We start from the raw sequence: 26,232 nt of genomic DNA, 5'->3' as shown, positions 1-26,232 counted from the left end.
GCGAACATGAGCAACAGAGGGGGCACCCCCAAAGGCTTGTCCCCAGCGTGGTCCCCCAGGCAAGCCTTGCTGCAGGGGGTGGGCACAGCGGGTCCGTGACACTGCCGGGAGGGAGGAGGATCGAGGGTAGCTGCCGTGTGACAAAAGCAACCACCAGGAGGAGATGAGTCCACGTAAATCTGCCAATAACGGGTCCCCGGGCTACACCAACGAAGAGCACAGTCCTGGGCACTCCTCGGGGTGACGATGTGCGCCATGACTGCCACGGGCTCGGCAGGATCTGCGGCGCCACGGATCCACCGCCACTGCCGCCCAGAGCTGTGGGCGCCCATCCCTGGAGGTGTCCAAGGCCGTGGATGAGCCCCGGGCAGCCCGAGCTGGGGGGCAGACGGCCCACGGCAGGGGTGGCTCTGGGGGCTTTAAGGTCTCTCCAACCCGACCGCGCTGTAGCTGTGCTCCCTGACGGAGAGAGCAGCAGAGGCTGCTGGTGCCCCGCATGACTCCGGGGCAGACGAGGGTACCGTGCTGTGCATCCCGCAGCGCGGCCGCGAGGTGCGTCACGCACAGCTCTGCCCCGCGCCCCGCAGCCGCCGCAGCGGAATCCCGGCGGTGCCTTTAAGGGGCGTCAGCCGCAGGTCGGAGGCGGTGCTGCGCAGGGCCGGGCCGGGGACGGCGGGGACGGCCGCCTGCTGCCAGCCCCGCCGATCCGAGCCGAGCCGAGCCGAGCCGAGCCGAGCCGAGCCGAGCCGAGCCGAGCCGAGCCTGCTGCGGACAAAGGCGGCGGCCCGTGCCGGGTATGGCGGTGGGAGGTGGCTGAGCCGCGGCGCCGAGCGGAGCGGAGCGGGGCTCCCCCCGCGGCGGGGCCGGCGCGGCCATGGGGTTCCTGCACCAGCTCCATCTCCTGCTCTGGAAGAATGTGACGCTGAAGCGGCGCAGCCCGGTGAGCGCCAGCGGAACGCCGGGGGCCGTGCGGCGCGGCGGGGCCCGCTGCGGGAGCGGCGCGGGGTAAACCGCGGCCCCCGGCCCGCAGGGTATCCCCGCGGATCGGGGCCGGCTCGGGGCCGCGGCGCTGTGCGGGCCGAGCCGCGGGATGAGCGCGGCCCATCGCCGGCGGACGATCTCCTCCCGGTGCCGCGGGGCGCTCCGCATCGCCGTGCGCCGGGCGGGGCCGTCCTGGGTTCGCCGCTCCCTTTGACGCCTCGGGTACCTTCTCCATTTCTTGGCCGGGCTCAGGGGATGAATAATTCATGGAGCGCTGGATGCGGAGATGTGGCGACGTCTGCTCGCCTCGGGGGCCGGACAAAAAGGAGCGCGGATGCCATCCGCGTACAAACGGTGCGGCCGAGGCTCGCCCCTCGCGCCCCGCAGCGCGGACACGCGGCTCAGCAGCAACAGTTGGCTCTCGGCCTCCCCTGGGTCCCACCAGCCTCTGCCCCCCTTCGGCCCGCTTGCTGCCCGCGGGCTGTGCCTCCAGGCCGCGTCTCGGGGCTGAGCGCCTTCCCCAGCGCTCGCTATAAATAGGATTCCAAACCGTACGTGGGTCGGGGCTGCGGCTTCCCCGCGTGCCGGGCTCCTCGCGCCGCAGGCGGAGGGACGCGGGGCTCTGCGCATCCCCTCGGGCCCTCCTCGGCTCCCCGGGAGGTGCCGGTTCCCCGCTATCCGCCCCCGGGGGGCACCGGCACCGCGCTGCTAGACGTCCGTCTGTCCATCCACCCGTTGCGGTGCGCGCAACGCGCCGGGAACCGGATTAACCCTTCCGTGGCCTCGTCGGCCTCCGGCATGCAGGGGACGGGTATGATGGGAGGAGGGGGGTGTCGGGCTCTGTGTGCGGGAGGCGCGATGCCAGCGGATAGCCAGTCCTCTCCTCCCGTTCCCCCAGCCCTGCTCGGTCCCCACGGCACGGAGGTCCCCGCGGCCCGGCGCACACGCAGGGCTGGCCGGGGATGGGTGCGGGGAGCCGGTTATTTTTAGAGGCTGGGGGAGGGTGACGAACTGCTGCTCTCGAACTGGTAATGCTCGCTCCTCTTCCCTCCCGAACGCCGTGCAGGCCGATCCTGCAGGCTCTCCTTAACCATCCCGATACCCGCAGGGCTGCGCGGTTGGGCAGGGCTGGGTGAGGCCGTGCTGCAGGCAGGTGTCTGCCTGGGCAGCCCTGTGCATGGCTGAGGGCGATGTCCTTCGGCTGAGTCATCCCTCTCCTGCCCTGCACAGCTGGGGGCTGCCCGGTCCCCGTGTGGTACAGCCCGACCCGCAGGGCTGGTGCTGCACTCTCGACTCTCAGTGGCTGCCCTGGCGTGCTGCCCTGTAGCAGGCACTGAGCCTGGTGCTTTTACGGTCTGAGGATTGGGCACCCTTTGGGCATCCCTGTGCCCGTGCAGCCCTCCAACTCAGCTGGCAGTGCAAGAGTGCAGTGCTGAACAGAGCTGCCCGATGCTGGCTGGCCGGGGCAGTGTTAGGCCCTGTGCCAAAACCCAGCCTCAACAGCCCTGCGGCTGCCTGCAGCCTGCGCCCAGCTGAGATGCCCTGCCTGGATCCGGGCCCTGTCTGGAGGTGAACATCTCACAGAGTGCTGGCAGCCCTCAGTGCCCTGCACTGACCCTGCGGAGGTGAGCAGCCCCAGCAGGGTGTTGGAACAGGATGGGGCTGAGAATGGGACTCCTCCCTGGCTGCAAAGCAGGGAGTGGCCGGGCTCCCACCCCTCTCATGGAGCCACGCGTTGCCAGTGGCTTTGCCCTGCCGGCAGCTGGAATGTGGCACTGCCCTGCTGTGTGCCTCCAAGCACAGCACCTGCTCCTCCCTGCTAACATCTGGGCCACAGGCTCGGGGGGAGCAGGGCAGGGGGTGGGAGAGAGTTTCTCTCAAGCAGGTGCCTCATGTTTGGCAGAGCTCAGGAGGGCTGGGGCCAGTCCCTTGTTCTGCCACTGAGCTGCTGGTGGCTGTGGGGAAGTCGCCATTATCCATGGCACATCACTTCATGGCCGGCTGTGCCCAGGATACTGCTTTCAGGGCAGATTTTTCCTCAGCCTCTGCCCTTGGCAAAGGCTTGGTTTGCTGACCTGTGGTGCAGCAGTGGCAGGTGCCAGCCTTGAGCAGGGTGGCTCGGAGAGGCACCTGACCTTCTGTGCCATGTCACCTTCTGTGATCCTCTGTTTCCCAGGTCTCCCCAGGAGATGGTTTGCTTTGTGCTTGAAGCCCAGTCTGTGGTGATCGTGGTTTTATTCTTCCTAGGGCAGAATTCGAGGCAGGAGAGGTGCTGTGGAGGTTGCACCTCTGCAGCCAGAAGTGCATGGCCATGGGGCAGAATGCAGTGAGGGCATCATTCTGCAGTGCAGGGGGTGGTTCAGCAGCCCAGGGCGGTGAGGGCTGGAGAGGTGCCTCGACTGCTGGGATGGGGAGCAGAGTTGTGTGCATCCTGTTGAGGGATGGGCTCTCAGATAACTCTCAATAGTTAATTAAACCTACGTGGGGTGTAAAATGAACAGGTGAACTCAAGTTACCCTGGACACAGGGTAAAGCTGAGGGTGTTTGGCAGCCTTTCCTGGCCGCTTTCTGTGCAACTGTGGTTGGAACAGGAAGGCGGCTGCCACAAGACTTACTGGCTTTGAAGTGCCAGCAATGGAAGGGCGCTGTTGCGTTTTATTGACATCTTTTTTGAAAGTGCAGGTTGCATAGGAGTCCTGGAGGAGTGGTGAACAGAAGGTGAGGCTCTGGGCGCTGCAGCTTGTCTCCAGTGTCAGCAGGGCCCCAGGGTGCAGGGCAGAGTTGACCCGGGCAGCAGCATGGCTGCTTCGTGCTGCAAAAGGCTTGTGTGCTTCCTAGTTCATTGCTGAAAGGCTGGGGAGCATCCCACTGCACAGGGAAATTGTCCTGAAAAGTCATTCTGACTGAGTAGGATGACCCCGATGCCCCTAGAATCAATGCTCAGGCATCATGCTCTGGCATCCTGCTCCTGACACAAGCTCCCAGAAGCTGTCCCAGACTGGGTGGGAGCTGACATCAGCCCTGGCCAGGGATCACAGGGCTGGGCCCTGCACTGACGCAGGGTGCTCTTTGCCCCCTCTTTGTTTGCAGCCGGTGCCAGAGAGGTGCGGCAGTGCCAGGCAGCATCCCTGTGGGTCACCACCCTCTCCCAGGGGCTGTGGGTTTTGCACAGCTCTGAATGCTGCCTTGGGGCGCTGAGCTCTGTGATACCCTTCTGGCAAGGACTGCATCTTGACGTCAGCTGTAATACCGTGTTGGCAATAAGCAGGCGTTTGGCAATGCTGTGATTAAAGTTTGGTGCCATCAAAACGTTTTCTTCAGCTTTAAAAGTTGGGCAGCAGGGCATTTCTGACTCCCTCCTCCCACAGGCAGAAATCATGCAAACCCTTGCCCCGGTGCCCTGTCCCGGGCAGTCCCAATCCCATACGCTCGCCCCCTGCCCCCAGTGTTCCGTGCCCATAGGCGGTGACCACCATGGCAGGTGGCCCTGCTGGCTGCCTCCCCTTAGCACTGACTGAGGCTGTGCTGGGGCAATGCCCTTCTTATCAGCAGGCCCCCACCTGCCTGCCCCCCGAGTGAGCGCCTGGTGCTGGGACAGGGACGAGGGGGGGTTTTGCAGCCCAGCCCTGTTCCTGGTTTGATCCAGGGAAGGAGCTGAGCAGGAGGTCAATGACCCGCTTTAAAACACACAACAACAAACAGGCCCCTCCTTTTGCCAACAAGGACCAAACAGTCTCCAAGGGAGCCCTGCCTGGTACGATCCCAGTGCAGAGGGCTGGGGGGGCAGTGCAGGGACGGACCCGCACCCATCTGCACACAGAGATGCCATTGTGTGCCTGGTAAACAGGCAATAGGCAGGGAGGGGTGCAGGCAGCCCATGGCAGCTGGACCAGAGGCAGGGCAGGTCGGGATGCCCCTGCCAGCCTCCAGCACAGGGATGGTGACAGCAGGAATGGTACATAGGACCAGGGGTGCTGCACAAACAGGGATCCCCCATCCCTGGCGCTGCTCCCAGGCAGCCTGGCCTCCTTCCTGGGGCATCTTCCATTCCCATCCGCTCCGGACCTTGTTTTTCCATCATCTTCTTTCTCCCAGATCTGGTTCCCAACATGGAGTGGGCGGTGGAGAGGCTTCACAGGATGGGCTGGGAATGTGGTGGGCAGCACCCACAGAAGTAGCCTCACAATGGGATAAGGCCAAGAGAGCAGGGGGACAGCCCAGCCGGGTGCTCTGTGACCCAGCCACCATGGCCAGGCAGCACCAGGACTGAGCGTGGCAGGGCTTTGCTGCTCTCCAGCATATCTGACCCCAGCCCTAAGTCATGATGCGAGGTTGCCCTGTGTGCTTAGATTACCTGGGGTCTGGTCTGGCCCTGGAGCGGGTGGAGGTTGGCTCACCTCGCACTGTGCCTCAGTTCCACAGATGTCTTTCCCATTGTCCTTGCTGTGCAGGGCACCAGCGGGGCTGTGGTGTGGTCTCGGCACTCCTGGTGCAAACCAGCAGTAGCTGTGCCTGCATCTGCAGATGGCTGAAGGTGTTGGTGCCCTTCCCAGGGCCTCTGGGCACAGAGCCCAGCCTGGGCCGCTCGTGCTATTGGGGTCAGGGATTCCTGGGGATTTGCTGTGATTCACCATATGCTGCTGGTGGAAATCCTGTCCAGCTGTTGCCTTCTGGGAGGGCACAGAGGGGAGCCCCTGCACTGCCCCAGTCACACCTGGAGATGGTTGCAGCTCCTGACTGGGTGCCTCCTCACCCCAACAGCATCGAGGCCTGCTGCCTGCCTTGGCCCTGCCGCTGGGATGGGGCTGGGGGCTCTCTGGGATCCAGTTGGCCATGGGTAGAGCTGTCACATGGGGTAGGAGCACTTTGGACACACCAGGTCATCCATGGGGACCCGGCAGGAAAATGAGGATGCCATGTCATGCCAGCTGCTGGCCAGGAGGGTACTGCCAGGAAGGTGTTTGTGGCTCTTCACAGGCGCTGAGCTGTCTTCCCAGTTGTGATGGCCCATCAGTGTCTGCGCTGGTGTCCTGGCACCCATCTACCAGGGACCCACCAGCCTGATGTGCTCCTACCCCGCTGTGCCCCTGGCAGGATGGGGTGGGCAGTTGGAGAAGTGTGGGTGTGTGTGGCACTGTTTGTCTCTGGCAGAGCTGTGGTGCAGAATGTGGGCATAGTGCTGTGCTGCACTGGGATGCAAGCAGGGGGTACCGCAGGACCTCCATCCTGGTGATGCCCACACTCCTCCCTGGCGATGGGGTCCTGGCCATGAGCATCATGGTCCATTTGCCTTGTGTCATCTGCAGTGGGTGCTGGCCTTCGAGATCTTCATCCCGCTGGTGCTATTCTTCATCCTCCTGGGGCTGAGGCAGAAGAAGCCGACCATCCCTGTGAAGGAAGGTGCGTGTGAGCGGGTGGTGCCCCGGGCATCCACACCTGGGGGAAGGATGGGGACACTGGGGAGCTGTTCCAACCCCCTGGGACAGCCTGGGGCTGAGGAGGATGCTGACAGCTGGCAGGGATTCCTTGGTGTCTTTGGAGGGGGCAGTGTAAAGGAGGGCCTGCGTACCAGAATGATGGGGTTAGAGGGCCAGAGGCATTCCCAACCAGGGGAGCTCCCCTGGGACCAGCCAAGCTTCCAGATGCCATGAGCAGGGCATTTTTGTCTCTGCCTGGAGGCACTTCTGCAGGCAGAGGGGTGGTGGAGCTGGGTCGTGCCAGGACAGCTGCGGTACCCTGAGCTCTGAGGGGAGACTCTGGGGAGGGACACGGGCTGTGCTCTGCATGTAGCCCAGCACACGGCTGTGGAAGCTCAGAGGCTTGCAGGGCTGGGGCAAAGCCAGCGATGGATGGGGCAGGAACTCGAGGTGCCCTGAGGTGTGCTGGAGGTCATGGGGCCATGCCACCAGGAGGAGAACTGTGTGGCAATAAGATGCCTGGAGCTGGCCGCCCGGGGAGCACAGCAGGGCCAGGCAGAGGTGCTGGGAGCCGGCAGCTGTGTTCCTGCATGATGAAGCCTGAGCCTTTGTTTCAGGACATGCCAGCGAGGGAAAGCCCAGTGGAGGGCATTGATGGGCGATGCCTTGGTTCCTGCCCTGGTGCTGATGTGCACCCTGTGTTGTGTTTTTTGGTTGTTTTTTTCTTTCTTTTCTCTCATGTTTTCTTTTTCTTTCCCACCATTATCCCTGCCTGCCTGCCCTCCATGCCTCTACTGCATGCTCCAGTCTGTAAGTTGGTTGGATGGGTGGGTGCCTCTCCCCCTCCCCTGCCTTTGTCAGCCAGGAGTTTTGGGGAGACAGAGCCTGATTGGGATCAGCTCACTGTGGTCTAATCAGCATCTCTGTAACCTGTCGCCTTCCTCCCTGGCTGGTGAAGATGAACTTGGGCTGTTGTGCTCAGGGCCCCTCTGCTGCTGCCTGCAGTAGGTTTTTGTTACTAGCCCAGACTGAGGCTGGGTTCAGAGGGCACTTGGGGCCACTGGCAGCTGTGACCCTGGCAGTTTGGGCTGTGTGGGGCTTCCCAGGCCAGGCAGATCCCTCCGCCTTCTCTCCTGTGGCAAACCCTGCTGCCTGCAGAGTCCAGTGCAGCTTGTGGTTGCCCAGCTGTGCCTGTGTTCACCCCTGAATCAGCCAGGCTGCAGGCAGCTCTGGTCCCCAGCCACCAGGTCCCTGTCCCAGCCTCTGAGCTCTGGGATGGAGCTGGGACATGGCGCTGTTGGAAGGAGCCAGAAGGACAGTGAGATGCCTCTCAGTGATGTCACCTCTCTGTGGCATGGCTGCCAGCATGGGGCCTATCCAGCCTGTGGCTTCATGCTCTGCCTGGCCCTGTCTGCCCTGAACTGGCCCTGTCTGTGCACACAAGCCCATCTTCACCAGCCCTCCTGTCATGGCTGAGCTAACTGCACTGACCTGCCTCTAACTGGGGCACTGGGGGTGGGGCTCGTCCCTCTTGCAGGACCCCCGTCCCTGCCAGGCGCTGCCCAGTGACAGCCTTGGGTCCCCATCAGGAGGGGTTGCTGGGCTTCCCCTGCCCAGAAAGAACTGGGGAAGGCTATGGCTGGTGAGGGCTCAGCCCTGGTCAGGGTGGGTGTTTGCTGTCTCCTTGCTGCTCCTTGTTTTCTCCATCTCCCCCCTTCCCGTGTCTCCATTTCTCACCTCCAGCAGCCGCACATCGAGGCAGCCGGGTGGGGAGGAGGATGGGTCTCAAGAGGGCCTAGGGGTCCTGGGAAGCTCTGGGGGCCAATTCTTTCCTGTTGTATTCCTCCTCTTTCTCTTCCTCTGGAAATCCAGCGGTGCCTCTGAGGTTACTAACAAGAGCAGCTGAGAGGCCGGGGGAGGTTGGCAGCACCCTGGTGGACAAGCATCAGAAGTCAGCATTGTCCTGGGGCCAGGTGGCCGCTGCCACCCAGAGGGGAGCAGGCACGGGCTGTCGGGTGGGAGCTGAGTGGCCCTGGTGGCGGGCAGGAGCTGCCCCCAGCCCCAGGGAGCTGCTGGTGGGACAGCCTCGGTGGGCTGCAGACTTCTGAGCTTGGCTGCCCAACCTTCCCCTGGGCCTCACTAGACGCGGTGTGTGCTTCTTTCTAAACTGAGTGTCTGTCTCCCTGGTGGTCCCTGCCTGCCCTTGCCTCTCCTCCTTCCTGCCCCTGCCTTTCCTTGCCTCTTCTGCACTCTTACTGGCTCCAGCTTTCTACACGGCGGCCCCGCTCACCTCGGCCGGGATCCTGCCTGTCATGCAGTCCCTGTGTCCTGACGGCCAGCGCGATGAGTTTGGCTTCCTGCAGTACTCCAACTCCACGTGAGTCGTGCCTTCCCAATGCTCTTCTTGATCCCTTATGTGCTCATGCACACACGTGCACATGCATGCTTGAATGCACACCTGTGCACGGCTCACCTGTTCTCACATTGGTGACATCCAACTGCATTCTGCACCAGAAGTTGCAGCAGTGCACATCCTCAGAAGCATTTGGGTGCAGAGTCCCTTGTCCCCAGGGGGCGGGGGGCACCTTAGCCCATTTGTTCCAAGTGACAGCATTTAGGGAGGAGGAAGGGGGTGGCCCTGGCGACACCTAGGATTACTGGCTCTATCCCCTGCATCCCAGGCACATGCATGGGTTTGATGTGCAGCTGCACGGTGCACCTGAGGGACTCATCCCTACAGGCTGCGTGTGCCCCACACCTGGTGCTGCATAGTACTCTGCTCCCTGCAGGGTGACACAGCTCCTGGAGCACCTCAGCGAGGTGGTGGAGCAGAGCAACTTGTTTGACCCGGAGCACCCAGGCCTGGAGGAGGAGCTGGAGTCCCTGCGTCGGCGCCTGGAGGCCCTCAGCAGCAGCGAGCCCAGCTCCATGGAGACCCACTTCAGCAGCCAGGCAGGTCAGTAGGGGTCCCTGCTCTGGGCACCCAGCGACATGGCAGTGCCCAGCCACAGGTCTTTGTGGCAGGGCTAGCTCTGAGATGTCCCCTTGTGGGGCTGGGCCATGTCCTGGCCGCTCGCAGGCTGCTCTCACCCCCCTGCTTTGCTTCTTGACAGGATCTAGTTTCACACTGGGGTGGGCAGCTAAGGACCGGGGGGAACTGCACCGCTTCCTCACGCAGAACTTGTCCCTCCCCAATGGCACAGCCGAGCTCCTCCTGGGCTCCAGCGTTGACCTGCGGGAGGTGGGTGACAGTGTGGGGTTTGCTGAGCTCAGTGCTGCAGTAGCTGGTGGGCACCTCCTGGCCCAGACTGAGCCCTGGCTACCAGACCTGTGGGACTCCTGCTGTCCTGCCCTGTGGTCCCATTCACCCGACGCTGGGGCACTGCTGGCAGTGGGTTCCCTCTGCTGTCAGCATGCTCAGCAGCCCTGTTCCTGTCCTTGGTACAGGTGTACCGCCTGCTGTTTGGGGCCTCTCCTTTGGCACCTGATGACACCCACGAGCGAGACACGTGGGATCGGTTTGGACACGGTGAGAAGATGGCACAGCTGGAGGTGAGAAGCATGCAGGGATGTGGCAGAGCCAAGCTCATCCTCTACATCCCCTCTGCTATGCAGGGTTGTCTGAAGTTATTTGTCTTAGTAGGGACTCCGTCAGGTGGCCAGAGTGGCAGTAGGGCCCCCAGGGTTTCATCCTAGAACTGCCACTGATCCCTCAAGGCAGGCTGATGCCAGTGCCTCGATTTCCTGTGGCAAAGGGTGATGGCACTGCCAGGAGAGGAGGAGAAAATCATTACCCCTGTGGCCCCAGGTGCCCTTGGCTGTGGGGACAGAGCCCTGTGGCATGCCAAGGATGGTGCTCCCCCAGGTCTGCGTGTTCCTGTTGTCCCCACTGTGGACATGGGTGTCGCAGGGGCATTCGTGTGTGCTTGGGATGGAAGGGGCACTGGGGAACTCCCATGCACCCAGGGAGCCCACACATCCCTATCAACCCTCATTGGTCCTCTTGCAGAAGAGCCTTCCCAGTGGCTGGAAGAGCCTGCGGGAGGGACTGGTCCACAGGGCCCTGCGCGATCCCTCTGCAGCCCTGCAGCGGCCAGCACTGCTCCGCCTGCTGTCCCAGGCCCTGGGCCTTGCCAGTGCCGCCGCAGCTCCCGCTGGCTCCTACAGTCCCCAGACCTTTGTTGCCGAGATGGAGGTGAGCAGCCAACCGTGGCGAGCCACGCTCTGTGGGGTGGGCACGGCCGTGGTGCATCCACCCCCACGGACAGCTCAGCCACGCTCCCCTCTGTACAGCGCATCCTCTTCACGGCACCGGTTCTGGAGCAGCTGACGTGTGAGCAGAGCTCGGGGACGCTGCGCCGCCTCCTGCGTGTGGCTCCCAGCCAGCAGCCGCTGCTGCAGGCGTACCGCGTGCTGGCGTGCAATGGCAGCCGGGCAGCCCGCGAGGAGCGCTTTGCTCAGCTGGCTGCCGAGCTGCGGGACCAGATGGACACCCCCAAGATTGTCAGCAGGGTGAGCGTGGGGCTGGGCCTGGGGGCATGGGGGGGGTGGTGGGGCAGGGCTGTCCCAGACTACTTTTCTCCAGCCACCAGGGGCTGTGCAGGGACCCTCGGCCAGCTCAGGTTTCTGAGATGTACTTCAGTACTTGTCTTGGCCTGTCCTCAGCCTGCAGGGACCGTCCCCCTGCCCAGTCCCAAGGCCTGCTGGCTCCAGGGGCGGCTGGTGTCCCCCTCTGGGCACTTAATTCGGCACTGTCTGTTGGATGTGGTGTCCCCAGCGTCCTCCATGCTTGTCCCTCCTGCAGGGCCTACCCAGGGTTCCCTGGGTGCCATCAGTGAGCTGTGCACTCCTTAAGGCAGTCTCTGAGGTCCCCCTCCTCATCCATCCTTGTCTGATGGATGTCTCATATGTCCCCGGCAATATCCTGCCAGCATTTGGCCATGTTCCTGCTGCCTTGATTGCTGCAGATGCGCTGTGATGAGTCCTGGTCAAAGCTCCAGCCTTCTAACCAAGAAAGGGGACATGGCATCACTTGGCAGCAGGCAAGCAGGGCCACTTCAGTGCCCTGGCCACGTGTAATCCCTTGTCTGCTTGTCCTCGCAGCTGCAGCTGGATGAGGTGAACAGCACAGCAGCCCAGCACCGGCTCCGTGCCCTCCTGGAGGACCTTGTGGAGATGGAGAAGGTTCTCCGTGACATGGACATCCTCTCAGCGCTGGCCAGGCTCCTGCCCAGGGGGGCCTGTGCTGCCAAGGCTCCGCTGCCCACAGCCAACAGCACTGGCTGGGCCAGCACCAACGCCACTGCCAGCAACACCACGATTGAGGAGGAGGGTGCCGGGGGGGACCCGGCAGGCAGCGACAACCCCCAGGGGCAGTTCTCAGCCTTTGTGCAGCTCTGGGCTGGGCTACAGCCCATCCTCTGCGGCAACAACCGGTAGGAGGCCTGGGAGGAGAATGGGACCAGGGGGCAGCCTAGGCCAGGTGCTCCTGCCATGGGGCTGAGTGGGAGAAGCCCCTTCTGCCTCTGCCAAGAGTGAAGGGACCTCACAGCGTGCAGGAGCAGGTGCTGCACTGTGTCCTTTTGCCATGGCTGGGGGAAGTTCTGGGGGAGCCCTGGGCAGGGACTGCGCTCAGCGAGGTTGTGGAGCTGGTGTGGGGCTGGTGTGGGGCTGCTGTGGGGTTTGCAGTCTGGGCTGTGTTTGCAGGACCATTGAACCCGAGGCGCTGAAGCAGGGCAACATGAGCTCTCTGGGCTTCACCAGCAAGGAGCAGCGAAACCTGGGCCTTCTTGTGCATCTTATGACCAGCAACCCCAAAATCCTGTATGCACCCGTGGGTACTGAAGTGGACAAAGTCATCCTGAAGGTGAGGGTGGCAGAGGCCGGGTGCCTGTCCATCCCCATGCGCCAGCCCTGCTGGATGGGCTTTGTGAGACAGGCACTGTGTGATGGTAGGGCTGAGCAGGAGGAGGCTGGCAGCTGCCAGCCAGTGCAGGGGTGGGCAGGGACCTCATGGCTGCTGGGTGTGCTGCAGCAGCGGCCTGGGCAGAGGGTTGCCCTGCCTCCTCCTGCTGCATCACTTCCCTCCCACAGGCCAATGAGACCTTTGCCTTCGTGGGCAACGTCACCCACTATGCCAAGGTGTGGCTGAACATCTCCCCTGAGATCCGAGCCTACCTGGAGGAGGGCAGACTGCAGAGACGCATCCGCTGGCTGCAGCAGGTAGGGTGGTGGTGGGACTGAGCCTGCCTTGTTTTGCCCCAGGGGCAGAAAGGGGATGTCGTGCCCTCAGGCACCCTCTGCTTCTGTATGTGAGGTGCTCCTGGGTGCCCAGCCTGCCTTGGCGAGGACCAGGCTGTCTCCCTGCTCGGTTTGGGTGCTGTCCTGCCATCCCCAGAAGGAGCACTGAGAAGTGTTGGTCCAATCTGTGTTCACAACGGGGGCAGTGCTGAATGGCAGGGGGTACTCCAACCTCCCTCTCCCATCTCTTCCACACTGTTGCAGTTCACTGCTGACCTCCACAAGCACCCAGAGATCCTGAACGTCTCCGACAATGACCTTCTGCACAGCTTTCTCAATGGCAACTTCTCCCTGCCCAACGCCAGTGTCGTGCTCCAGCAGCTGGACACCATTGACAATGCTGCCTGCGGCTGGGTCCACTTCATGGCCAAGGTGAGGCTGCACCCATCTGTGGGCACACAGGTGCTTGGAGCAGCACCTGTCACTCCTGGCTGTACTCTGCAGAGCCTGAGAGGGCTCAAGTCTGTTCAGGCATCCCTCAGGCTACAGGGTGGGAGAACTGGAGGAGGGGATGGTGGCCAGGAGCTTGAGGTGGAGATTTCAATGGCAGGTTCCCATCCTTTTGGGTTGAGGAGCTTGTGCAGCCACTGATGATGGCACATGCTGTGGCTTATGTATGGGGTCGATGACCAGACCTACGAGGGGCAGCGGGATCTTACTGGCCTTCCCATCCCTCCAGGTCAGCGTGGACATCTTCAAGGGCTTCCCAGATGAGGAGAGTATCGTCAACTACACGCTGAACCAGGCCTACCAGGACAATGTCACAGTCTTTGCCAGTATGTCCCTGAGAACAGCTCCTATAGAGGGGTCCCCAAAACCATGTCCAAAGCTGTGCCCCAGGCCTGGGGCCACTGGCTCTGGGATGTTGGCTGCCTCAGTCTGTGTGTCGGGTGAATGAATGACTCAAACATGCCAGCTCTCTTCACTTACCTCTCCCTCTGTGCTGTGCCTTGATCCTGGCCACCGTCCTGGCTCACCACGGGTGCCTGCAGTCAGAGTGGCCCCGCATCCCATGCCAGGGCCACCCTCAGCCATCATAGCCCTTGTCTTGCTCTGGGCAGAGATATGCTGAGCCCTGGATCTTGGTCCCCACCGTGTCCCTGCCCATCAGTACAGGCTGGCTGGTGCCATCAGGCTCTCTGCCTTTCTGCTGCCCACAGGTGTGATCTTCCAGACCAACAAGGACGGCTCACTGCCCCCACATGTCATGTATAAGATCCGGCAGAATTCCAGCTTCACTGAGAAGACCAACGAGATCCGGCGGGCGTACTGGCGGCCCGGTCCCAACACTGGTGGCCGTTTCTATTTCCTCTATGGCTTTGTCTGGATTCAGGGTGAGTGTCAGCTGCCTGACCAGCTGCCCGTGCCCCTCAGCCCCTGCCTGTGCCGTCCCCTCAGCCTGGCCTTCCCTCCTCCCCAGACATGATGGAGCGTGCCCTCATCAACACCTTTGTTGGCCATGATGTGGTGGAACCTGGAAACTATGTGCAGATGTTCCCATATCCATGTTACACCCGGGATGAGTGAGTAACAGTTATCTGGGTGAGGAAGGGCAGGGGCATGACCTTCCCTCGTCTCATCAAGCAGTCCAAATTGGTCGGGACACTTCAGCTGGGAAACAGAGTCAAGTCTGAGGGCCTGAGAGAGACTGCTGACATTGGGAATGATGGGTAGCCAGTTACGCTGTGTCTTGAACTCCCTTGCCAAGCAAATGGGGAAAGATTTTTTTTCCCCAGTTCATAGCTCAGATGATTTCGTAGTTCAGTAGTTCATGGCTGCAGGGCATCTCAGAGGTTGCAGTACTCAGGAAGAACAAAGAGAAGTGTAGTAAATGGGTGACACATGGATCTGTCAGCAGTTATTGAACACAGTGATCTAAATGAAGCACTGAGACGTCCCAAACCAGTACCCACACCAGGGTAAGGAGGGCACTGGGATAGTCTGTACAGTGCTGCAGGCCTGGCTGCTGGAACCTGAAGGCCTGCACAGAAGGTGTTCCACATTAGAGGAGCTCTGAGAAATGTTTTCTCCTCCTGTGTCTCAGTTTCCTCAATTATCAAATGGAGATGGGAGCAGTAGCTAGCAGGTCACTGAGGAGCTGCTGAGGGCTGTGGTATTTCCTGGGTGGTAGCAGAGCCCCTCCACTGCCTGGTGGCCTGTTCTCAGGGTCTTCCCAGGCTCCAGTTCTCTCTTCTCTTCTTATACTCCATCAGCTTTCTCTTCGTCATTGAGCATATGATGCCCCTGTGCATGGTGATCTCCTGGGTCTACTCAGTGGCCATGATGATCCAGCATATTGTGACAGAGAAGGAACATCGCCTGAAAGAGGTGGGGATGGTGGGGGAAATCCCTGGGGATGAGCTGGTATCTTCCATGCCTGCCTGCCCAGGGCAGCCCAGGCACAGAAACTGCCAAGTTGTGCCCTGTCACCAAGTTGCTCCATGTCATCCCATATTAGTTCCTAGACAGCAGCAGCCTAGAGTCCTGCCTGATAAGGGGAGAGCTCTACAGCCATCAAGAGTGTGTTCCAGCTGCTAGGCACAGTGCCAGGCTGAGCTGGCCTGTATCTCAGGGAACCACCCTCAGCAGCCAGGGCAGCCTGCAGGAGAGCGCTGACCCCAGCTCAGCCCAGAGCCCCAGTGCGGCACATCCTGCCATGTGCTGAGGCACTCAGCCTGGTGCTGCTGGGATAGGGACACCCACTGCGGGACCCTTGGCTCCCTCTGCACCCCTGGTGCCCCAGGCACAGATCTTACCTCCCAGGGCTCTGCTGCAGCTCATCTCTTTGCAGAGCTGGCTCTCCTGAGCATCCCTGGTGCAAGCCCTGGGTAGCACTGCAGGGAATGGAGCCTGTAAGCAGCCAGACCCTGGCTCTTCAGTGCTGCCCCTAGCTCTCCTAGCCCCAGAGGGTGGAGGGCTGGGGAATGTGTGGGACAGGGGACAGCCTCACTAAGCAGTGTTGGCCTTGCAGGTGATGAAGATGATGGGCTTGAACAATGCAGTGCATTGGGTGGCTTGGTTCATCACCGGCTTTGTCCAGCTCTCCATCTCAGTCACGGCACTCACTGCCATCCTGAAGTATGGCAAGGTCCTGATGCATAGCGACGTCCTCATCATCTGGCTCTTTCTTGCCATCTACGCTGTGGCAACCATCATGTTCTGGTGAGCTGCCAGGCTCCCTCAGTAGGCTCAGGGGCCACCAGCAGTGCCAGGTCCCTGACGGAATGTCCTTGTGCCATGGGGTGAGGGTGCTGGGAGCTCTGTGGTAAGGACTGGTGGAGGGACGCCCCAACCAGGCAATTTGAGGGGTGACTTTATCACCTCAACACCAAAAGAATCAGTGTGGGCAATACCCTGGTGGGGCAGGATCCTGGGATGGGTGCTGGAGGGTTGGGTGTATCCTTGGCAGGGGCAGCTCAGCCCTTTCATCCCCAGTCAGAGGGTGGTGCTGGGTCCAATCAGCTCCTCGGGGTTGCAGGGTCACCTCTGCCTCGCAGTGGGGCTGGCAAGGTGACACTGTTATCTCTGCAGTTTCCTGGTATCGGTGCTCTACTCCAAAGCCAAGCTGGCTTCTGCCTGCGGTGGCATCATCTATTTCCTCAGCTACGTGCCCTACATGTATGTGGCCATCCGGGAGGAGGTGGCTCATGACAAGATCACTGCATTTGAGAAGTGCATCGCGGTGAGTTGGGTGCAGCTGTCAGGAGGTACCTGCCCCAGAATTTGCCTCAGGTACCCTATGTTCCCTGCATAGCTACCACCAACTCTTGGGCACCCCACATCTCACAGACGGGCCACAAACTGTAGGCAAATCTGTGCCCATGTGAACTGGCTCTCCATGGGACGTTGGAGGCATCTTCAGAAGGTCTGGTGCCTCCCAGGGTGGGAAGCATCTCCATGGGTTTGGGTGGGGCAGAGCTAGAAGGGAATTTACCCCAGAGTTGGCATGTGGCTCCTGCTGATGTGCCCCATCCTCCTCCCTGCAGTCTCTCATGTCTACCACGGCATTTGGGCTGGGCTCCAAGTACTTTGCACTGTACGAGGTGGCTGGTGTGGGCATCCAGTGGCACACCTTCAGCCAGTCACCTGTGGAAGGAGATGACTTCAACCTCCTGCTGTCCATGATGATGCTGATCATCGATGCTGTGGTGTACGGGGTGCTCACGTGGTACATTGAGGCTGTGCACCCAGGTACGTGCAGTCAGAGGCAGTATTGGAGCAACTCCTCACTGGGGATGCTGTCATTTCCTGCCTGTGCTCAGCCCTGATACAACCAGATTCAGCCCAGTGTGCCTCTGTGTCCTCTTGGGGGCACCTGCACACATGCCCTTACCCACAGGAACAGGGAACTCCCCTGTTCCTGACAGTTTGCTAGGAGATCTTCAGTCATGTTTTGGGTGGTTCTGGGTGCAACCAGGAGTTGGACTCGAGGGTCCTTGTGGTCTCTTCCAATTCAGGATAGTCTGTGGTTCTATGTGTCTGTTTACTGTCCAACTGGAGCAAAATATGGCATACACAGTTGGAGCATTACTCCCTCTCATTGCCTGTTTGAGAAGGAGTCCTGGCTGCGCTGGTTTTCTAGTAAAACTGAAGCATTAGGCAGGCCCAGTTTTACTTCGTTTCACTGCACAGCCCAGCAGCATTTCCGTGAGCACTGGCAGACTGTCCTGGCTGCTGTTCCTGAGCAGGGAGATGGCCCTGCTCATCCCTGTGACTCTGCTCCATCCCTCGGCCGGCTTCTGCTTGGACACGCTGCAGGGTGGCTGACTGCACAGGGTTGTGCTTGCAGGCATGTTCGGCCTGCCGCGGCCCTGGTACTTCCCCTTCCAGAAGTCCTACTGGCTGGGCAATGGGCGAGTGGAGACCTGGGAGTGGACGTGGCCATGGTCCCGCACCACACGCCTCAGCATCATGGAGGAGGATCAGGCCTGCGCCATGGAGAGCAGGAGGCTGGGTGAGACGGAAGGTGGGGATGGCGGCCGGGCTCCGGGGCTTGGCCCCTGTTGTGGGCACACAGCCTGTGCGACCCACGTGCTGCATAGCGGGGGGCTGCTGCCCACAGCTCAGAGCAGGAAGGGCCAGGAGCTGGCACAGCCACTCCAGGGTAGAGCTGGGGAGATTTGCCCCCAGGAACCCTGCGCACTGTGCAGCTCCAACTCCTCACTGCCCTGCTTTCACGACAGAGGAGACACGGGGCATTGAGGAGGAGCCGACCCACCTCCCCTTGGTTGTCTGCATCGACAAGCTCACCAAGGTCTACAAAACTGACAAGAAGCTGGCACTGAACAAGCTGAGCCTCAACCTCTATGAGAACCAGGTGGTGTCCTTCCTGGGGCACAATGGTGCAGGCAAAACCACCACCATGTGAGTTCCAACCGTGGGCTGTGTCCTTCTGGTCAGTGATGAGTTGGGAAGGTGCCACAATGGCCATCCTCATTGGGCTCTATGGCTGATGTTGTGCCCAGGAGGAGGTGGTGTGGGTGTGAGAGGGGTGCAGAAGGGGAACAGGTGGCCAACGCAAAGCCCTGCACTGATACTGCTCTGCCAGGGCCCAGCAGATACTCTGGGATGTGGTGATTGGGATTAAAGACAGAGGAAGGCAGGCAAGGTTCCTCACTGCGTTCCTTTCTCCGTCCATCCAGGTCCATCCTGACTGGCTTATTCCCACCGACCTCAGGCTCAGCTACCATCTATGGCCATGATATCCGGACAGAGATGGATGAGATCCGGAAAAACCTGGGCATGTGTCCCCAGCACAATGTGCTCTTTGACAGACTGACGGTGGAAGAACACCTCTGGTTCTACTCACAGCTCAAGAGCATGGCAGAGGAGGAGATCCGCAAGGAGATGGACAAGTAGGCACCCTCAGTTCCTTTTGCCCACATCTGCACCTTCTGCAGAAGCAGGTCCTGCTCTTATGGCTGTGCCTGTGGGGAGTTGTCTGGGAGCAGGGATCACCCCTGCTGCAGCCCCAAGTGTTTTTGGAAACTTGGGGTATTGGGCTGGCTTAAGTTCCTTTCATAGTCTGGCTGTAGCTGGGTTGCCCTGACTGCCAAGAGCTGTAGATGCTGGGTGGGAAAGAGAGGTGACATGCTCCCCGCAGGCACAGGCCAGCCCCAGCAGCCTGCTGCTTCTGTCCCTGTCCCCAGGATGATTGAGGACCTGGAGCTCTCCAACAAACGCCATTCCTTAGTGCAGACCCTCTCAGGGGGCATGAAGAGAAAACTGTCAGTGGCCATCGCCTTTGTGGGTGGGTCGCGGGCTGTGATCTTGGATGAGCCCACGGCTGGAGTTGACCCGTACGCACGCAGAGCCATCTGGGACCTCATCCTCAAGTACAAGCCAGGTGAGCAGGGAAGGGCAGAGCCATGCATGGGGCAGAAAACTGAGCCTAGGCTTAAGAGTGGTGGGAAGACCCCTCGCTGTCCTCCTAAGAGGGACCAGATGTGCCTCTCCTGGCTCCCAGCCCAAGCGGTGGCATGGCTTCTCCCTACATCTGTCTCTATGTGGTGACTGAGCCAGGGGTCCCTATGAGACCCTTGGGGAATCAGCCAGCTCCATGCCCTGGTTCCCCACACATCAGACAGCATGCCATGCCAAAGCAGTGCCTGGTAGGGCAGGCGGAGGCTGCGGCAGCCCTGGCACAACCCCCACACCCTCTTCTAACACTCTGTGCCACAGGGAGGACCATCCTGCTGTCCACCCATCACATGGATGAGGCTGATTTGCTGGGTGACCGCATCGCTATCATCTCCCATGGCAAGCTCAAGTGCTGCGGCTCCCCACTCTTCCTCAAGAGCACCTATGGCGATGGCTACAAGCTGACAGTGGTAAAGAGGCAGTCGGACACCAGGAACAGTACAGGTCCGTGGGCCCAGCAGGACCTATGGTTTGGAGCATCAGTAGATGGGATCAGCCCTTTTTGTGTCCAGGAAAGGAGCAAGAGGTCAAAACCCAGATGCTCCCACCCCAAGTCTCCATAGGCCACATGGGGGGGCACAGTGGGACAGGGCAGTGATGCAGGAAGTGGCACTGCCCAGCCCTGGTTTATCCCTCTGGGTCCCCGGTTTAAACCCTGGATGGAGGCGTTGCCCCCAGGTTCTGGTCGTTGTTCAGACTAGGGGCTGCCTGCTGATGCCCAGTATGGGCAGTGGTGTCCTGTGAGGCTCAGGAACAGATGGCACAGCCAGAGCAGCCGGAAAGCCACCAGCGCCCTGTGATCAGTGCAGAAGGATCCCTCACTGGGGATAGCATGGGCAGGGAGTGGTGGTCCTGGTACAAGGCCAGATGAAGAGTGACCAGTGCTACCCATCTGCCACAGATTCTGGCCAGCCCCACAGTCCTCCAGGCCACTCCTCTGTCAGCCCCTGCTCTGAGCCCCGCGTCTCTCAGTTCATCAAGAAGTACGTGGCCTCCTGCCTCCTCATCTCGGATACCAACACCGAGCTCTCCTACATCCTGCCCAGTGAGGCCGTCAAGAAGGGCTGCTTCGAGAGGCTCTTCCAGGTACCCGAGCCACACACAGCTTCATCACCCACCTTGCTGGCAGCACAAGGATGCGGTCAGTGTTAGGGGTGGGATGAGCCTGGTGGGCACAGCACCCCGTGAGACATGGGGAAAACGTGCACGTGAGCACGTGTGTGAGGGGCAGGACACGGCACTGGGTCTGTTCCTGCTCTGTCAAAGGGCATCTCCTGTATGTGCCAACAGCAGCTGGTGTGGGGCAGGGATCCCACCTGGCACTTGCAATCGTGAGAGTTGTGGTGGCGGTGCTGGAGCCTCCTGCCTTCCTCATTTTCCCTTCCACAGCACTTGGAGCAGAGCCTGGAGGAGCTGGACCTCACCAGTTTTGGGCTGATGGATACCACACTCGAGGAGGTCTTTCTGAAAGTATCTGAGGAAGACCAGTCCCTGGAGAATAGTGATGTGGGTACGGCCTGCGGGGAGCTTGTGGTGGTGCTTCTGGCAGGGGGACATGGGGGTGAGGTGAAGGCATCCTGTGCCTTCACATGGGCCGTCCAGCCAAGGGCAGCCTTCCATTTGTGAAGCAGATCTGCTGGTGGGGCATAGCAAAGGCTGCCACAGCCAGCAGCGGCTCCCCTTCTTCCAGACATGAAGGAGTCCAAGAAGGATGCCCTGCAGCCGCCCGTCCCTGAGCTGGACCTGAAGCCGGAGGCCAACAGGGAGCCTCTGGAGGAGGTGGATGTGCCTGAGAAGCCCGAGGTGGAGCTCAGCAACCTGGTGACCTGCTCCAAGCTAGCGCAGTCACAGGCATCCCTGCGCTCGGCCTCCTCAGTGGGCTCCGTACGGGGTGACGAAGGTGGGGCTTATTCCGAATTCTTTGGGGATTACTCTCCGTTGTTTGACAATCGTCAGGACCCTGATAACATCAGTCTGCAAGGTTCGTAGTACTGTGCAGCAGTGTGCTGCTTGTGCACCGTGATGGAGGTGCTCTGGGATGGGGAGGATGGCTGCTCCGAGGCAAGAGCGGAGCTGGCTCTCCGAGGGACGTGGTGCCTGGTGCACTGGAGATTGAGACCGTGCTGGCTCAGCTCTGCCCCATGGTGCTGAGCCTGTGTTCCAACAGATGATGTATCCAGGGAGCCTGAGCAGAGAAAGAGAAGGGGAGGTGCAGAGCCTGCAGCCCTGGGGGGAGGAATGGGGGAATGGCTGGCGACTGATGCTTCTAGCCAGTTTGTGGCCCTGAGCTGATGGGCCCCGTGCTGAGGCATGGAGCTGGCAGGCTCGCGGGCAGGTGGAGGCGTGCTGGCCTTAGCCCTTCCCTTTGTCTCTCTCCAATCCTGTCCTGCTGGCCTGCACACTCACTCACTAACATGCTGCTTGCACTCTTGGCCGCTGGGGGAGCGGCACTGTCCCGCACAGTGCATGCTGCCCCCGTGGCTGAGCTGCTGAGTTTCTCCTCTTGGCCCTCCAGTGTGGTGTTCCAGAGAGCAACTTTGCCCTTCAGCCCCAGGCACAGGGTCAAGGCCATCCCTGCCCAGATGCTCAAAATGCACAAGCACAGAGCGTGCAGACAGAAGCCTGAAGGCAACTGTTTTATTTACGCATCCTTTTCTGGGTTATCCCACCAGTTCTTGTCATGATTAATTTATTGCTGTGACACTCTCCCTCCCCCGCCAGGGCTGCAGATTGCTCTGAGCGTTGCTGAATTTGGGTCACGGGAGGTAGAGCAGCAGCAGTGTGGCACTGCATCTGGGCTCTTCGGGTCCCAGCTCTGTGCTCGCTGGGTCCCTACGTGTGACCTGTTGCCGCTCTTCCTGATTGATGCTAAACCACTCTGGGCTGGCTGCAGCCAGTGGGAAGACGGAGGGGTACTGCCAAAAAGCACCACTTTTGTTTCTTGAAAACTGTTGTCACAGTTTCCCATTTTGGGCCAAGAAAAACCCGCCAGCCAGCCACCTTGCTTCATGCCATGGTCGTGCCGTGGCTCAGTGCCCCATCAGGTTGGCTGCACCCAGTGCAGTGCCAAGGGCAACTGCCAGCCAGGGCAGGTGCGGGACCCCTGGGCTCACACCCTCCTCTTTGCTGTCCCTTCATTGCAGACCAAGAGACTGATTTGGAGGCGGAGGACCATGATCTGGCTGGGCAGGGGAGCTTCAAGCTGGAGGGCTCATGGCTGAAGCTGCGCCAGTTCCACGGACTGATTGTCAAGCGCTTCCACTGTGCCAAGCGCAACACCAAGGCCCTCTTCTCTCAGATCCTCCTGCCTGCCTTCTTTGTCTGCGTGGCCATGACTGTGGCACTCTCTGTGCCTGAAATAGGTACCTGCAAGCCCTCATCCCAGTGGGTTTGGGAGGACACGGTGGAGTTCGTCCCGTTCCCTTTCCAGGGCCCAGGCTCATGCCTCACCCCAGGCTGGGTGTTCACCCTCCTCTGCATTGGCAGCAGCTTGGAGGGAGAGTATGCATCCCACTCTGCTGCCCCCACAGCAGCTGGGTCTCACTGACCTTCCGTCTCCTGCCTGCCCGCTGTGGCCAGCAGTGATGCTGAGGGGGAAGAGAAGGGGCAAGGACAAGGCCTGAGGGTGTTTGGCCAGCAGGCCTGTGAGTGTGGGGCCATATGGCTGGGTGCAAGCAGATTCCTGTCCTTGTCTCCACAGGTGACCTGCCACCCCTCATCCTCTCCCCATCACAGTACCACAACTACACCCAGCCCAAGGGCAATTTTATTCCTTACGCCAACGAGGAGCGGCGTGAGTACCGGTGAGAGCAGCGTCCTCTACCCCGATCCTGTTCCCAGAACCTCCATGGGGAGAGGGGAGGGCAGCTCACAGCAGGTCTGGTGCTGGAGCAGGTTTGGGCTCAGAGCAGAACCTGGCCAACACAGTGTCCCCATGCACAGTGTCCTCCATCCTCCCCTAGGGAGAGGCGCCAGCCCTGATGTGATGGTGAGCAGCAGCTTGGCTCTTGCCAGGCCTGGTCTGAGTGGGTACCCAGGGCTGTACAGGCATGGTGCCTGCGCCCCTTCAGCCACTGCAGGGACTTGCCCATAAAAAGATGGCCGAGGTGGGAATTCCCCTATTTTCTGTTTCTCGTTCCTCCTAATGTGCTCCTTTCCCTGCAGCCTCAGGCTGTCTCCTGACGCTAGCCCACAGCAGCTGGTGAACACCTTCCACCTGCCCTCTGGTGTGGGGGCCACCTGTGTGCTCAAGACAGCCTTCAACAACACACTGGACCAGCCCATGCAGACCCTGAACCTCAACAGCAACGAGTCCAAAATGCTGGCAGCCAAGTACTTTGATGCCATGTGCATTGACTCCTTCACCCAGGGCCTGCCGCTCTCCAACTTCGTGCCACCACCTCCATCCCCAGCACCTTCCGACTACCCTGTCTCAATGGATGAGGACCTGCTGCGTGCCTGGAACTCCACAACCTTCTCTACCATCAAAGGTATCACCTGCATCTGGTGTGTGGGTCTGTCTGGGCTGGAAATTCATCTCCAGGTGGGGCAATGTGTCTTCCTGCAGGAGCAGCTCCAAGTGCTGGTCAAGTGCAGCTTGCCCTGGCCATGGTGGAGCATTGCTTGTCTGCACTTCTGGTTCGGGGCTGGTGCTGGCCCCACAGCACTGCTCACTGTCAGCTTCAGCAGTACTGGTGGAGCTCACAGGGCTGGTGACACCACTGAGAGTCTTGTGGCTGGGATTGCTGGGCTGGGTGCTTTGTCCCCAACCAGTGAAATGGTTGCACTGCTTGTTCCAGACACACTTCACACTCTGTCTCTGAGCCATTTCTGTAACCTGCCTGCTCCAAATTTTTTTTCCATGTCCATCCCCTGACATCTCTATCACTGGGAAACAAGAAACCACTCAAAGCCTAGGCTCTGGCCAGTGGGAGCCAGTGTGAGGGGAGTAGGAATATCCCTTCCTGCCCGGCTGGACCCCTTGGCTGAGCCTGCAGGGCGTCACTCCGTGTGCCCCTCTCATCCTGGCTGCCCTGTGCCACCCCACAGCTGCAGCTGCCAGGAGCCTGGCTGCAAGCTGCCTCCTCTACTCCACAGAGACCATCACCTCTGCCCCTTCCCTGCCCCGCATCATCCATGAGCCCATCAGGTGCACATGCTCCATGCAGGGGACTGGCTTCTCCTGCCCCAGTGGCGTGGGGGGCCACCCGCCGCAGATGAAGGTGGTGACGGGGGACATCCTGGCAGACATCACAGGGCGCAACGTTTCTGAGTACCTGCTCTACACCTCGGACCGCTTCCGGCTGCACAGGCAAGAGAGAGGCTGGGGGTCCCACCCAGCACCGTGGGACAGGAGCCAGGGCTGCAGTCAAGTGCGGCCCCGCTCCTGAGCACAGGGGACAGCAGTCACTCTTTGGGCGTGCTTTGTCCTGTAGGTATGGAGCACTCACCTTCGGCAATGTCCAGAAATCCATCCCAGCTTCCTTTGGGGCCAGAGCTCCTGCCATGGTGCGCAAGATCGCAGTCCGAAGAACAGCCCAGGTAGGAGCATGCTGAGACCTGAGGCAGCTAGTAGGTGGGTGGGTGGCGGCGGCCCCAGCGTGATGGGAAGGAGGAGGGCAGCACCGCCTGCACAGCAGGGCCCGCTCATCAGCTGCTCTACAGCCATGCTTTCCACCAAGGGCTCTGTCAGGGATCTCTCTCCATAGAGCACTGTGCAGCGCTCCCACCACATTGGATCAAACCCACTGGGTCAGCAGTGGCCTGCTTTCCTCACAGCCATGAGGAAAATGGCCATCCCACCCCATCCCATCCTGCATATCTGGCCTTGCCCAGCTCCTGCTGCCTCCCACCGCTCTTCTCTGCTCTTCCAGGTCTTCTACAACAACAAGGGCTACCACAGCATGCCCACCTACCTCAACGCTCTCAACAATGCCATCCTGCGAGCCAACCTGCCCAAGAGCAAAGGCAACCCTGCTGCCTATGGTGAGAGCCTGAAGGGTTTTTAAGACAAAAGTACATCAGGAACAGCTTGAGGGCATGGCCCAAAAAGGTTCTGATCTAAAGTGCAGTGCTCCTCCTTTTGCCCAGCTGGTCAGGGGGCTCACTCTGCTTGGTTATGTGTGGCTTGAGGTCTGGACTTGACAGGTTCTGGCTGGGGCAGTGCCTCCTGGGCTTGCAGACTTGTCTGAAGGATGCTGTCTGCCACATGAGGGTTGGGAGCTCGGTGTTGGTATCCGAGATGAGGAGGCAGGAGGCCACATGAGGGTGAGAGAGAGGGTTCAGCCCCAAAGTGCTTCATTGCTTCTGGGCTGCAAGGAAGGAAACTCATCCTGCTGAGAGCCAGGACCACACAGGCTGGAGCTGTGGCAACATTTTCTCTCCCAAGCCAGCCTTCACACCCTGACATTTCTTTTTCCTGCAGGCATCACAGTCACCAACCATCCCATGAACAAGACCAGCGCCAGCCTGTCCCTGGATTACCTGTACGTGTGGGGAGCTGGTTCATGGGAGGGTGGCCATAATGTAGAATGGGAAGGAGCTCCCCGTTGTGGTTTGCAGGGGAAAGTTGAGGGTTCTGCTGTGCATGCACCATGGGGAGGGGGTGGGAGGCTGTGACACGGGAGTCCCTGTTTGTGTACAGAGGCTATCTCACACTAGGGTGGGCAGCTGAGGATGATGGTCTCTCTGCTCTTTCCTTGCTCCTGATGCAGCCTGCAAGGCACGGATGTGGTGATTGCCATCTTCATCATCGTGGCCATGTCCTTTGTGCCGGCCAGCTTTGTGGTGTTCCTGGTGGCTGAGAAGGCCACCAAGGCCAAACACCTGCAGTTTGTGAGCGGCTGCGACCCTGTCATCTACTGGCTGGCCAACTATGTGTGGGATATGGTGAGAGGGGCACATGGCCTCGTTGTTGATTCCCTGGGCTGAATGGGCAGGCAGTCAGTGAAGGTTCTGTCTCTGCAGCTGAACTACCTGGTGCCAGCCACATGCTGTATCATTATCCTGTTTGTGTTTGACCTCCCGGCATACACATCTCCCACCAACTTCCCTGCCGTCCTCTCACTCTTCCTGCTGTACGGGTACGTTGCTGAGATGAGTGAGCAGGGCAGGG

At 60.5% G+C, this 26,232-nt stretch overlaps 1 protein-coding gene across 3 annotated transcripts in view; it reads left to right on the top strand.

Moving 5' to 3' along the window:
• The first annotated feature begins 845 nt into the window (after positions 1–845).
• ABCA2 (ATP binding cassette subfamily A member 2) overlaps positions 846–26,232 on the top strand; it is a 32,167-nt gene continuing 6,780 nt past the window's right edge. Inside the window, exons 1-37 of one of the 3 annotated variants that reach the window (XM_042879311.1) lie at positions 846–940; positions 6,288–6,381; positions 7,206–7,208; positions 8,664–8,775; positions 9,188–9,354; positions 9,512–9,639; positions 9,846–9,950; positions 10,408–10,593; positions 10,692–10,910; positions 11,502–11,833; positions 12,105–12,264; positions 12,492–12,620; positions 12,903–13,070; positions 13,378–13,474; positions 13,859–14,032; positions 14,119–14,221; positions 14,912–15,026; positions 15,670–15,860; positions 16,230–16,380; positions 16,685–16,889; positions 17,488–17,652; positions 17,882–18,062; positions 18,341–18,553; positions 18,848–19,044; positions 19,380–19,562; positions 20,020–20,204; positions 20,508–20,628; positions 20,809–21,099; positions 22,262–22,480; positions 22,819–22,921; positions 23,283–23,608; positions 24,216–24,429; positions 24,554–24,659; positions 24,992–25,103; positions 25,543–25,603; positions 25,832–26,006; positions 26,085–26,200. In XM_042879311.1, coding sequence (XP_042735245.1) covers positions 875–940; positions 6,288–6,381; positions 7,206–7,208; positions 8,664–8,775; positions 9,188–9,354; positions 9,512–9,639; positions 9,846–9,950; positions 10,408–10,593; positions 10,692–10,910; positions 11,502–11,833; positions 12,105–12,264; positions 12,492–12,620; positions 12,903–13,070; positions 13,378–13,474; positions 13,859–14,032; positions 14,119–14,221; positions 14,912–15,026; positions 15,670–15,860; positions 16,230–16,380; positions 16,685–16,889; positions 17,488–17,652; positions 17,882–18,062; positions 18,341–18,553; positions 18,848–19,044; positions 19,380–19,562; positions 20,020–20,204; positions 20,508–20,628; positions 20,809–21,099; positions 22,262–22,480; positions 22,819–22,921; positions 23,283–23,608; positions 24,216–24,429; positions 24,554–24,659; positions 24,992–25,103; positions 25,543–25,603; positions 25,832–26,006; positions 26,085–26,200 — 5,873 coding nt within the window. In that variant the 5' untranslated portion in view covers positions 846–874. Of the gene's footprint in view, positions 941–6,287; positions 6,382–7,205; positions 7,209–8,663; positions 8,776–9,187; positions 9,355–9,511; positions 9,640–9,845; positions 9,951–10,407; positions 10,594–10,691; positions 10,911–11,501; positions 11,834–12,104; positions 12,265–12,491; positions 12,621–12,902; positions 13,071–13,377; positions 13,475–13,858; positions 14,033–14,118; positions 14,222–14,911; positions 15,027–15,669; positions 15,861–16,229; positions 16,381–16,684; positions 16,890–17,487; positions 17,665–17,881; positions 18,063–18,340; positions 18,554–18,847; positions 19,045–19,379; positions 19,563–20,019; positions 20,205–20,507; positions 20,629–20,808; positions 21,100–22,261; positions 22,481–22,818; positions 22,922–23,282; positions 23,609–24,215; positions 24,430–24,553; positions 24,660–24,991; positions 25,104–25,542; positions 25,604–25,831; positions 26,007–26,084; positions 26,201–26,232 lie in introns of all 3 variants that reach the window. The other 2 variants (XM_042879312.1, XM_042879310.1) reach the window with 2 other exon arrangements.

The sequence above is a fragment of the Lagopus leucura genome, unplaced genomic scaffold (assembly GCF_019238085.1).
Source record: "Lagopus leucura isolate 7727_CA_CO unplaced genomic scaffold, USGS_WTPT01 Super-Scaffold_100022, whole genome shotgun sequence".
Classification (NCBI taxonomy): Eukaryota; Metazoa; Chordata; class Aves; order Galliformes; family Phasianidae; genus Lagopus; species Lagopus leucura.
The sequence above is the reverse complement of the archived record's forward strand: the minus strand, read 5'-3'. Positions and strand labels throughout refer to the sequence as shown.